Source organism: Hippopotamus amphibius, chromosome 5 (assembly GCF_030028045.1).
Source record: "Hippopotamus amphibius kiboko isolate mHipAmp2 chromosome 5, mHipAmp2.hap2, whole genome shotgun sequence".
Taxonomy (NCBI): domain Eukaryota; kingdom Metazoa; phylum Chordata; class Mammalia; order Artiodactyla; family Hippopotamidae; genus Hippopotamus; species Hippopotamus amphibius.
This window is the reverse complement of record NC_080190.1, coordinates 165,637,918-165,651,349: the sequence shown is the minus strand read 5'-3', so window position 1 is coordinate 165,651,349 and position 13,432 is coordinate 165,637,918. Positions and strand designations below refer to the sequence as shown.

Sequence of the window (13,432 nt, the reverse complement as noted above, 5' to 3'; positions counted from 1 at the left end):
AGGTGACGAGAAAACATAAAGATACAGGGGCCAGGCGAATACGGAAAAAGAGACCCCCCTTCCGCCCCCCTCCCCCCTTCCCCCCTTTTGCCCCCACTCCCCGCCCGGGAAAAGCGCCATCGCCCACGCGAGCGCGGGGAGGCCGGCGCGGCGGCCGCAGCAGCGCGCACGGGCGATCCCGGGGCCGCGGGGCGCGCAGGGGTGGGGGCCGCGGGGAGGGGCGGGACAATGGGGCCCCACCCCGACGAGGGCGGGAGGGAGGCGGCGTGCGCTCGGCCCGCGGCGCGCTCGCTCGCTCGCTCGCCGCTGCCGCTGGAGCGAGGCTGAGGCTGGAGCGGGCGGGGAGGGGCGCGGGTGGGAGCGCGGAGGAGGGAGGAGGCGGCGGCGGCGGCGCGTGTGGCGGGCGGGAGGGCGGCAGGCACCCAGCTTGTAAATAAACTGCGATGCTGTCTCGGGCTCGCCGGCCCGGGTGCCGCCGCCGCCGCCGCCGCCCCGGAGCGCCGGTGCCGGGCTCCCGCCGCCGCACGCCCTAGCGCCTCCGCGCCAGCCTCGCGCGCCCTCGCCCGCCCCCCGCAGCCCCCGGCCCGCGCCCCTCGGGGTCCCGCGGCGGACCCGCGCGGGATGTGACCCCTTCCCCCTGCCCCCCGGGGCCCCGCCTTAGCCTGCTTTTGGGGGGGGGTGGGGAGGGGCGCGCGGATCATGGCATTGGAGTTCCCGGGCTTGCAGCAGCCTCCGCCGCCGCCTCTTCCACGCACCCCGAGCTCCCCTTCTTCCCGGAGCAGCAGCGGAGAAGGCGAAGCGGCCGGCGGGGGCGAGGCAGATGGGGCTCAAGGCGCGCAGGGCGGCGGGGGCGGCTGGCGGCGGCGGCGACGGGGGCGGCGGAGGCGGCGGGGCCGCTAACCCGGCCGGAGGGGACGCGGCGGCGGCCGGCGACGAGGAGCGGAAAGTGGGGCTGGCGCCTGGCGACGTGGAGCAAGTCACCTTGGCGCTCGGGGCCGGAGCTGACAAAGACGGGACCCTGCTGCTGGAGGGCGGCGGCCGCGACGAGGGGCTGCGGAGGACCCCGCAGGGCATCGGGCTCCTGGCCAAGACCCCCCTGAGCCGCCCTGTCAAGAGGAACAACGCCAAGTACCGACGCATCCAAACTTTGATCTACGACGCCCTCGAGAGACCGCGGGGCTGGGCGCTGCTCTACCACGCGCTCGTGTGAGTACAGGGCCGCTCGGGGCGCCCCTCGGAGGCGGCGTGGCGGGGGTGGGGGTCGCGGTGGGGCTGGAGCTGAGGACAGCTCAGGGGCTTCCAAGTCCAGGCGCGCCTGTTCGCCGTATGGGAGACCAGTCTGCCCTCCGCTGTGTGTCTGTGTGTCTGTGAACCACTCTCTGGATGTTGGACGCCAGGGCTTGAAAGATCCAAGCGTGGCTCCCCAGCTGATTTGGAGATGGGGTTGGCATGTCTGTGTGCGCGCGGGTGCGCATTTATGTCACCTTCTCCGGATGTTGGTATCCAAGCTTAAAAGAATTCTGTGGTTTTTCTAATTAACGAGGAGGTTGAGTGGGATAAAGCGGGTCCTCCCATGCGCTCTGTGTTTCTGCTCGGGGTGGGTCCCTTCTACTTGGGATCGCTGCTGAGTATAGATGATACATCCTGGAGTTGGGGATGGGAGTGGTACACTGCCCACAGTGGGGTGTGTGTGTGCGTGTGTGTGAGAGCACGGGTATCGATGGCTTGCTTGTGCCATTCTGGTGTGGAAAGGAACGTGGTTTGCTCCAGCTGGGGGCTTGGACTGGCCAAAAGTCACGTTTAGGGGTTCTTTTTAGGGAGGTTAATGAGAGAGAAGGATGGGGGAGGTTGATTATGATTCTCAGTCTCTAAGCCTAGGCTGAGGCGTGGGGGCTTAACAGTGCCAGTAGGTGAGCACCAGGGATAATTTTGGCTGAAACGTCTCCATAATTTGGTCTTAATATCCCCGCAACCTCAACTGCTTCCCTTTTTCTTGCTTTGGCTGGACAAGGGCAATGGGAGTGTGAAGGGGCCTGGGCTGAAGGTTTACCCCTAGCCACCCTTCCCCTGGAAAGCATCTCTTTCTAGTCAGGATGTAAATGCGTGGAGGGAAGGAAGATGGAACTTCTGCTCCTGACACTCTGCATAGAAAATCCTGCTGTATTTGGGGAGAGGGAGAGGTTGGTAGTGGTGGCTCCTCTCCCAGCAGGGGAAATCACAGCTGTCAGCACACACCTCGGGACTGGCAGGGCACTTCCAGGGACCCCTTGCTTCCTGTCTGTGGCTTAGTCATCCTGATGGCAGCTTCTCAGGAGGCTGTACTGTTACCAGGGTTTTGGCGAGGAATTGGCCAGGACCTTGACCCCTCTTGTGCCTTTAGCAGTGGGTATTCCTCTCTCTTCTTCTCCACTTGACCCATGACCGATGTGGTGGGAGGGAGTCCGGGGAGCCTTGGAGTTAAACACTGCCTGCCAATCTTCCTTGGTTGGAAAGGCTTTTCCAGATCTGGCCACCAGGTGGGGGCGTCTGCACGGGACCTCAGGCTTGGCAACAGGTTTCATCAGAAAGCTTACTGAAGCCTGGAAAGGGTGCCTCCCAGAAACTGAGGAACCAACAGGAGGGAGGAGGGCATCCAGCCAGGAACATGGGGTTTTATTGTGGGGGGAGGGTCCAGCCTTTGGCATCCATGTCTGTGTGTATTTGCGTGTGCTAGCGGCTTGAGAGAAGGGTTAGCAACTGTTCTTCCGTTTCCTTTTCTTCAGGTGGTAAAAAGGGATTAAAAGATATTCATCTCTGTCTCTAGAGCTGTATTTAGTTAAATTGGACTGACGAGAACACTGAAACATGTGATAATAAAAAAAAAGGCACATAAATGATTTGACTGCACACAAACACACAGGTACACAGCCTCACACATCCTTTTGCACGTAAATGGTGTTCAGTACGTATTGTCTGAGTTCAGTACGTATTGGCTGACTTCCGAACCTGGGGTCCCACTGGAGTTTGTGGGCTCCCTCTTTCTTCAGATCCCACCTTTCGCAGCCAACACTCCAGCCCTGTCTTTCCCAGTCTGGGGAAGGATTAACTAAAGCCTCAGTGTTATCCTTCTCTAGAATTATTCCATCACCTGGAAGCAGGTTTGGGAATGCGAACACCTGAATGTAGCCTCAGTTTCCCATAGAGGATCCAGGAAAACTGTGGAAGAAGGAAGAATTGAATACCTAGTTAGGCACTTTCACACATGCAAATTATTTATTTCATTTCCTTCTCACCATGATTCTTGATGTGGAAATTGTTATCTACATTTGATAGGTAAAGGTAGAAAAACTAAAACAGATAGGACCACTGGTCCAGGATCACAGAGCTGGAGCTCACACATGAATACAGTGGGTCATCTCTTGTTTCTGAGCCCAAATTCCAGGTCTGACCCTCTGCCAACAATTGTGGGACTCTGGGTATTTCACCAGGCATCCCTGGGTGCCCCTCACCCCAATGGTAACAGAGGAGTCTTAGTCCTGCCTCTGCCTCCCCTTCCTAGCTTCCAGTTGGCAAATGGCTGAAATGGAGTTTAGAATCAGAGCAGGGGCTGCTCAGAACCCATGGGAAATGGGACATGGCCTGGGGCGGTGGTATTGGGATGTTGATTAATTGGGCGTTAGACAGGAAAACCCATTGGGCTGGGCTTCAGCTCCTGATATTGAAGCATACCTCGTGAGAGGAGGCATTGTACATCCTTCCTCCAGCTGAGGAGGAAGTCCAGTCAAGTGAACAAAACCGAACCTTCATTGATGATTCAGGATTTTGCAAGCACTGAAATTTGTGCTTCAAAGCAGCCATTATTCTATTCTGGGCTGTGCTTAATGGCATAAGGCGGGCCAGGAATTTGGGCTGACCGTGGGCTCACAGGCTTGTGTATCCAACTTTTTTTTTTCCAGTGAACCAGACCCATGAGCTGCGATTCCTTCTATCCTAAAGGCGGAATAGACCAAATGTAAAAATCAAAGACCCCACCCCCACTCGCCACCCCTGCTCCCTTTGCCTTAAATGCCCATCCCTTGCTCTCTTATAGCTACTGGCTCTCACCTTGGCTGAGTTTTCGTGTCACCTTCTCTGGGAAGTTTTTCCCCTGACCCTCCAGCTGAGCTAGAGATGCCCCTCCCCTGCAGCATCCTCTGCCGTAGGGTTTTGCATTGGACTGATCTGTTTGCTTATCTCCCCCAGCTGAACTGAGAGCTACTTCGAGGAGGGGCTGTGTTGTTCCTTAGCAACCTCAGTCCCCAGCAGGCTTCTGGGCTCATGGTAGTTGGCCAGTAAGCATTTGCTGAACAGATGAGTGCAAGAATACTCTCAGGTTCACCCAGACTTTGTTCTGCCTGGTTTTACTATTCTCACAACAAGAATCAGTCAGCATTATGGGATGTTAATGATGAGAATAGCTCTCAGAAGTCCTGCAATGGACAATGGGAAGGGAGAAGGTGGGAGACCCCGCTCTAACCCCAGTAAGGTTCATCACTTCTCTGTGTCTTCAGCCTCATGGCTGAAAAGGATTCTGATGCTGTAGAAAATGGGCTGGACTTGCAGTTCACATCTGGACTCTGCCTTCAGTCTCTGTGACTTTGCATGAGCCAAATTGGGGAAGACCTGTAAGTGGAGGATGATAACACTGCCCTGTCATAGGGTGGTTTTTAGGCTTAAAGAAAATAGTGTGTATGAATGAAATTAGCCCAACATTAGGCATGAAATATTTACTAGTTGATTCTGGAATAGGGTCTCCTGAAAAGTCATACATACCTGCCATAATAGCTGTTCTGAGGCTGTCTAGGGACGTGCCATTCCTAGGCTGTTAGTGGAAAGATGCTGGCTTCATCTTGGCATTATTGCTGGACTGGCACCATACAAGCATCCTGCTGCCCTGACCACCTCTCCGAGACCAGTGTATGATCAATAACTCACCTGTTGACAGACCAAGGGGAAATGATCACAAGAGATGCACACTGATTGCATTCTCAGGTGGACATCTGGCAGGCAAGGCGGAGAGGTGGGGCTCAAGGACCCAGCAGCTGCTCTGGAAGGTAAAGGGCCTGGCCAGTGGACCTGGCATATTGACTAAAGGATCTACAGTCCTCAAGGTGGAGGAGAGACACTGGTCTCTCTCTGAGACCCCTTAGTAAGGCAGAGTCTTAGTAAGCCTTGAAGTAAGAGAAATTTCATTTCCCAAACTTGCTTTGCCTCTTACAGCTAGTACAGTCTTGGGCAAGTTGCTGAGTTTCAGTTTCTTCATCTTAAAAGATGTTATCAATATAGACTCTTGTGGAGCTAAGAGCACCTTACATAGAAGAAGTGCTCAATAATGGATAGTAATTTGTGTTATTAATGTTATACCGTCAATAGAAGTGCCTTCCCAGTGCCTGGCACTCTTCTAGACATTGGGATTATAACAGTAAACAAAATCAAGCAAAACAAAACAGTCTGGTCTCTGCCCCCGGTAGAACATATATTCCAATAATATATTTTTTTTAATTAGGGTATAGTTGCTTTACAATGTTGTGTTAGTTTCTCTTGTACAACAAAGTGAATCAGCTATATGTATACATATATCCCCTCCCTCTAATAATATCTTAATAATATTCAATATCATCTAATAATAACGTTAGTATTAGCAGAAATCTCAGAGTTTGGCCATCTGGTCAACTTCCTGGCCCAGGCATAAGGAATCCCTTCAACAGGATCTCAGCCAGTGCTATAACTTATAATTCATTACTGAAGGAACATTATTTTTCTTTTCCAGCTAATGTTGGATTCAGTTCTCTCAACTGTTCTGTTTCTCTGACTCTATTCATCCCATTCTCCTCCTTTTCTACCCCCATGTATCTTATTCTTTTTCATTTCCCACTAGATATTTGTCTTCTTATCCATCTCAGTTCATCCTCACTTTCTTCTTACCCCACTAATTTCCTCTTTGCATTTTTTCCCTCAATTTTGTCAGTTTCCTTCTCATTATTGAGAACCAAGGATTTTGAAAAGTTATCATTCTTTTTTTTAAATTAATTAATTAATTAATTTTATTGGCTGTGTTGGGTCTTTTTTTTTTTTTTTTTTTTTTTTTTTTTTGCTGTGCGCGGGCTTTCTTTTAGTTGTCGTGAGTGGGGGCTACTCTTCGTTGTGGTGCATGGGCTCCTCATTACTGTGGCTTCTTTTGTTGCAGAGCACAGGCTCCAGGTGCGTGGGCTTCAGTAGTTGCAGCACATGGGCTCAATAGTTGTGGTGCACGGCCTTAGTTGCTCCGCGGCATGTGGGATCTTCCTGGAACAGGGATCGAACACATGTCCCCTGCATTGGCAGGCAGATTCTCAACCACTGCGCCACCTAAGAAGCCCCTCTCATTCTTTTTAAAATAATTTTTATTTTATTGTGGTAAGAACACTTAATATGATATCTACCCTCTTAACAAATATTTAAGTATATAATATTTAAGTATACGTTTATTGTTGACTGTAGGTACGAGTTGCACAGCAGCTCTCTCCTCCTGCTTAGCTGAAACTTTATTCCTGTTGGTTAGTAACTCCCTGTTTCCCCCCTCCTCCAGCCCCTGGTAACCACCATTTTATTCTCTGATTCTATGAATTTGACTATTTTAGATGCCTCAAATAAGTAGACTCATGCAATGTTTGTCTTTCTGTGATTGGCTTATTTCATTTAGCATAATGTCCTCAAGGTTCATCTATGTTGTCACATACTGCAGACTGAATAGTATTCCATTTTCTTAATCCATTCATCTGTTGATGGGCATTTAGGTTGTTTCCATATCTTGGCTAATGTGAATAGTATTTCAGTGAACATGAACGTGCTAATATCTCTTTGAGATCCTGGTTACAATATTTTGAGTAAATACTCAGAAGTGGGATTGCTGGATCACATGGTAGTTCTGTTTTTAATTTTTGAGGAACTTCCATACTGTTTTCTAGCTGCATCATTTTGCATTTTCACCAACAAGATGCAGGGCTTGCAATTTCTCCATGTCCTCACCAACACTTGTTGTCTCTTGTTTTTTTGTTTTTTGTTTGCATTTTTGTTTTATAATAGCCATTCTAACAGGTGTGAGGTGATCTGTATTGAGTCATGCTTTTTCAGTGGTAAGAGCATGGTCTTTGAAGTCAGACCTGGTTTCAGTCCAACTTTGCTATTTCATTGCTTTGTGACCTGGAGCAATTTGCTCAACTTTCCTGGATTTCAGTTTCTATATTTCTGATATGGAGATAGTACTGCCTACTCCCTGGGGTTGTTGTGAAATTTAATCAAGGTGATGATATTAAACACCTAAACATTGCAACATGTAGATTTGCAACCTCAGGAGTTCCCCAGGTGAAATCTGAAATTGGTCAGGTACATGAAGGGCAAGGAGAGACCGGAGAAAGAGGCAGGCCGCTCTGGATGAGTAGGTGGTGGGTTTAAGAAGCGGAGAACTTACATACGAGGCTTGTCTTGGGCAGCAAGACAGGTAGATATCCACACCCACCCACCAGCATCTTAAAGGTTTATACAGAGGCCTTCACAGGGTTCAGTAACGTACACTGTCCGGGCGGTCTCAACAACACATGCTCACTCAACACTGCATCCTTGAAAATGGCTCCCACCGTGGGGACAGTGGGCAGAGTACCTTCCCAGCACTGGAGGGATGAGGAACCAGCTTACGGGTCACCCAGTGGTCACATCCTCTCCATGACCTCCACCAGCGCATTGTAGATTTCAGTCAATATTATTTCTTTTTTGCTTCCCCTCTCAACTATACTTAATCTGCCTTCTTTTTGTACCCCCTCATAAAAATCCATGCCCCCTTCCCTTTCCAATAATCTCATTTGATTTTTCTTTTCATTTTATGACATGCTTGACTGCTTCCTGGCTTTCTTTTTTATGACATTTGCAAACCGTTCAAGCAGAATGAAGAAGTCAAGTAAAGATCTGACCTGCCCAGCATCAGATCTCTGGGCAGCAGTGAGCCTATATGCTGGGAAGGACAATGACCGCTGGTGCCCCGGATTCACGTTCAAGGACTAACATCAAGTGGCCCTTCGTGCTAGAGGGGAGGGTGCCCAGTGTCTCTCTTTCATAAACGAATGACAGATGCCCAGAATTTAGGTGATTTGCCCAGGTTCGTGAAGCTGCTTTGGTGGTGGAGCTGGGATCATCGTGCAGGAGTCCTCCGCCCACTAGGTGGTGCTCTCTTCACCATGTCACTGTTCTTCTCTATGGAAGACAATAACAGAGTAACAGAGAGGGGCTGAAACTCTCTCTTCCGGGGTGACATGCTTCAGAGGTGCATTTCTGGAAAGTTCCCAGGGGAGACCAGTGCTGCTGGTCTGCAGACTACCCTTTGAGTAACAAGGCTTCTCAGACTTTGATATACATGTGAATCACATTGGCAAGAGACACCTTAGGAGAAATCTGGCAGACTCCACCTGAACCAAAGCCATCCAACTTCTGTATAATGAGGCGAACTGACCCTACACTCCTCCTGAGTAATTCAGTGGAAGTTTACAGCATACCTGCAATCGCGCCTAAAATGCCCTGAATCTAATCATGAAGAAATAATAGACAAAGTCAAAGTCAGATGGTGGGACATCCTGCAAGGTATCTGGCATGGTGTCTTCCAAAGGGTCCCTGTCTTGAAAACAAAGATGAGGATAACTGTTTCAGTTAAAGGAGGCTAACGGCACATGACAACCAAGTGCAGTGCTTGAGGATCAACAAGTGGGACTACATCAGACTTCTGTACCGCAAAAGAAGCCATCAGTCAAATTAAAAGGCAACTATGATAGGGGAGAAATACTTGCAACCATGTATTTGATAAGGGGTTACTATCCCAAATATGTAAAGAGTTCATACAACTCAGTAACAAGAAAGCAAATAATCTGATTAAAAAATAGGCAAAGGATCTGAATAGATATTTTCCCAAGAAGATATACAAATGGCCAACAGGCACATGGGAAAGGTCTTCAAAGGTGGATTGAATATAAACCCATTTTAGACACTGCAACATGTGGTTCTGGTGTGGGGTGGCCGGAGATGGCTGTGAGTTTGTCAGAAATGCATTGGGTAAGTTGTTTGAACAGCTGCATTAACTGTATGATTCGAACACCTCCCTTATCTCACAGTCTGCAGCTACTTACCTTATAGGATTGATGAAGATCCCATGAGACAGTGTGTGAGGAAAGTACAGAGAGCATGGCATTCTGAGGTAGCATCTTCCTAAACTGTAGGAGGAGCAGACAGATCCCACAGTTGGGTTTTGAGTTTGAGCATTTGCCCAAGGACAGATTTGCCACATTTCTGTCTGTTGCGTCACCCAAACATCGCCATGTATTTTACTTGGGAACCCATGAATGGTTTGACTTAGTACTCCTGCTACAGGGATGTTGGCTTCCCTAGGTTGATTGCCTTTTAGGAGAATGAAGAGAAAGAGGTTTCAAGATGACAAGACTACAGTCCAAGATGATGAGACTACAGTCCAAGATGACGAGACTACAGTCCAGGATGACGAGACTACAGTCCAGGATGACAAGACCACAGTCAAAGATGATAAGACTGCAGTCAGTACCAAGGTTTCAGGTCACCTCTAGTTTGGGAGCTGTTACAGGATGCAAATCAGATCCCATCCCAATTGTCCCCTTGTTGAATGGGACTTTCCATTCTGCCACAGAAGGGATAGAGGAGTTTGTTTGAAATGTTTTCTTAAGAGAACAAATTGGGTTATAACTCGGGAACAAGATTGCTTCTTGCATGTAGTTTATGAAAAATAAGAGTAAATACTCATGCAGTTGGCTCACGGGGTGTCCTGTACATAGGCTCTGCTTGGCTTCCTCCTGAGAGGGGCTTCTGTCCATTCTGAAGACCTCAGGGTTTCCTCAGGATTGCTGTTTCTTCTCCATCCTGCCCTCCTTCAAGAGACATAAAATCATCTGGACCCTGTAAGAGTACAGCAGCTGAGTTGGGGCATATAAAACCAAGGTATCAATAATGACCAACATTTTTACATCATTTCATAGTTTATCACATACCCTCTTGGGCAGCCTTACCAGGACACTAGCTTTAGAAGTATTAGTAACAATGGCTGTTACAGCAGGGCTCTCCTTACAAATTCGCCAGATCTCTTTTTCCTTAGCCAGTGTGGTATCTGAGGAGCCTGTCCATGGAGTTTCTTTGCCATTAGCTTCTTTGTAAACCTGCCATAGCCGTTCAAGTCCATCTCTACCCTTATGGATCTCTTTTGTGGGGGATGGGGTGAAATATTATCCAACATGACTTGAAAATACTGAGCCAAGGGAATACGTTCATCCGGTCCAGGCCATCTGTACTAATGGAAAATCACTCGGCACCGTCACACTGTGTGTCTCCCTACTGCTGCCCGTTCCTAAAACCCCAGCTTCGGCTTTATCTCACCCTACTTGTATCAGTGTCGGGTGCTTCTCCACCTAGTGAGGCTGGTCCAGAAAATGAAACTTTCGGAACCAGCAAGTCTAATCAAGCTAAACAGCAGTTCATGGAATTTACGAACCTGGAGAGAGGCACTTGGCAGATTACAGAAATCAGAGACCCATTAGAACTGTAGAGAAGAGGAAACTGAGGCCTAGGGCAGTGAGAAACTTGCCTGAGGTCACTCTGATGCCAGAGGAAGGACTTGAACTCAGATCTTCTTCTTCCCAGGCTGGCATCCATTCAGCCACATCGGCTTTCCCCCATGGTCCTCCGATAGCTGTGTACCAATGGAGTAGTCCTACCTATAGCTTCCTTTCTCTGGGTTGCACTGTCTTGGGATCTGAATCAAATAGAAGAAAGAGTAAAGCCAAGTGCAGATGAATCAGGTATCCATCCACAGGCCCCAGCTGGCCTCTTGCCGAGGAGGGTTTCTCTTCCTGTTGAAATTCCTAGTGCCTCGATCCCCTTTTCTCCACCCCACCCCTCAAATCCAGCCCTCTACCAAGGGCCATGTAAAGTACCCTCTGATCTCCCTTGCCATTGAATGCCATTGAAACTGTGGCATTCAAAAACCATCATATTAATGATAACTAATGTTTTTATCCATTCGGGTTGTTATACTGTCACCTGTGGGGCAGCACCATCATCTGGTCCATTTATGGAAGCCTGATTTATTTTCCTTAATAACAATCACTGACATTTATAGACGTTGGGCTAAGCGCTCTTGATGGTTTTTCTACGGTGTGGCTGAAAGCCCAGCCCCCAGGAGACCAAAGCCCTCACCTTGAGTCCTGGGCTAGTTTATTCTTAGTCTTCAACAAGTTATTGTGCTTCTAAGAGACCCAGTGTTTCATCTGATAAATGGCCCTAATATTCCTTGCCCTATACCTTATTGAAAGGATTAAATGAATGAATTCCTGGATGTACTCAGCGGAGACTTACATTGCATCTTACTTTGTGTCCCTCCAGAAGCTCCCTGAGGCAAGGCGCTCAGTGCAAGTGATTTATTTAACGCAAGGTTGTGCAGTCTTGTTTTCATTATCTCCCCTTTGAGGAGTTCTTTTTAGACATTTTTTTCCCTGATTGCCCCCCCGCCATGATGTTTTAATACCACACATATACTGTGTATGTCTTTATGTACTGTATGTATGTATGTCTGGGGTTGATATATAAAAAGAGTAAGTTTTTTTTTCCCCAACCCCACCCTCCAAGAACCAATTTTGCCCCCTTGGAGGCAATACCATCTCTATTGAGAATGCATGATTTAGGAGGTGACTCTAAGAAAAATTGGATAAATAAGTAAAATAGGAGCAAGTGGGGACATTAGACAGGAAAGAGAAAGCAGACTGTAAGGATGCATTTATCATCAAGCAGGTTGCCGTGGGGGTTAATTACAGCTGGTCCCCCGGGGGACCCCTGGAACGCAGTGTAGAACAATGCAGAGTCATCCTCAGACTCCATCCATCCTTGGCTCAGGGCTGATCTCAGGGTTATTGCCTCTCAGAGAAATCCGTTAGACAGAAGTGGGGGTGTTTGCCAAAGGTATTTGTTTGTAGAAGGCTACCTTTGGCAGGTGCTGGGAGTAGGTACTGAGGAGGGGTGGGAGGGGCATTGACAGTGATTGCTGTACATTGTCTAGTTCTTAAGTGAAGAAACTTATTGGAACTTAAGATTCACAAATGTTTCTGTGGTTTTTATTCCCAGTGGTTCTTAAGTAAAGGAGGTCTTGTAGCCTAAGGGTCATGGTTATTCTGTAGTTTTTTTCCCCCTCACTAATTTTTCATTTTGGAAAGTCATTCAGGGAAAAAAATGTAAATTTAAAGTATTTGTAAATATGTTGATTCAGTGTCTGGTATCTCACGATAGCTAAACTTTTTGAGCTCCTACTGTGTGCAGGACTGTAGAGTTCTCAAAAACACCATGAAACCAGGCTATGGTCTGCATTATCCTTTGGGGGAAGGAGCCGTTGAAATTCTGATGTGCTCACATATTAGTAATTCTCACTGAATGAAACAGGAGAGTTATTTTAAATAAGCATGGTGAACTTTAGTCCTGCTGACACTATAATTCTGAGTGGCTGTTGTGATGCTTTCAAAGAACGAAGACCCTTACTAATTTATAACGTGAGAAATATTAGCATTTTCAAAATAAGATTTAAAATAGGTATTCCAGTTGCTCTTACACATGCATCTTTTGTTGAGAAAATGGCAGGATCTTGGTTGTGAAGTGTGGTATTGTGACTTCTGCTCTTTGCCTCAGTTCTGGTTTTCTGGGAAAGTAATTAACATCCACCTTCAGGATTCCAGAATGTTAAGGAGAATGTTGAGATTTCTTTTTTTGAACTCCTCTAGGAATTAGGTGTCATGATTTGAACACCTTAATTGGTTGGGAAGAAATCTTATAGGAAAATCTTCATCCTTTATGTTTAACATCTTTGCCTCCAAATACCTATCTTCTCATCAGACTCAAGGTATTCTGACTCATCATTCAGCCGACATTGATTTCAGGTCTAGAAGATGCCAGGACTAGGAATAGGGGATACAGGGATGAATATGTTAGTTACTGCCCTTTCTGTCCATGGTCAAGTAGATGAATAAATAACTGCATAGTGGTGTGATGCTTTAATGTGTTCATATACTCAGTCTACATGAGGCTCAAGTAAAATTGTCAACATCATTTAAATGAGTCAAGGCAAATTTCCATCGATAAGAAGTAGGTTTCATCATACATATAGGGTTACAGACTGTTTCTTTCTTCATTTTCTAATGTACAACCCTGACCGTGACTGTGTCACATATTTAGAAATCAAAGGTCCAATTTATTCGTACGCTAAAGGAAAGGTGTAGACATTGATGGAGGAGACAGTGGGATTATAGAACCTAGCATTGGGTGGACTTTGAGTTGAACCATTTAAAGAGGCTGAAGCCTTGTGTTCTAGCTGTACTTTTCATATGTGCAA

General features: G+C 47.7%; 1 protein-coding gene across 1 annotated transcript in view; it reads left to right on the top strand.

Moving 5' to 3' along the window:
• The first annotated feature begins 800 nt into the window (after positions 1-800).
• KCNQ3 (potassium voltage-gated channel subfamily Q member 3) overlaps positions 801-13,432 on the top strand; it is a 294,456-nt gene continuing 281,824 nt past the window's right edge. Inside the window, exon 1 of the mRNA XM_057735559.1 lies at positions 801-1,206. Within this exon, the coding sequence (XP_057591542.1) occupies positions 821-1,206 (386 nt within the window). The 5' untranslated portion in view covers positions 801-820. The remainder of the gene's footprint in view (positions 1,207-13,432) is intronic.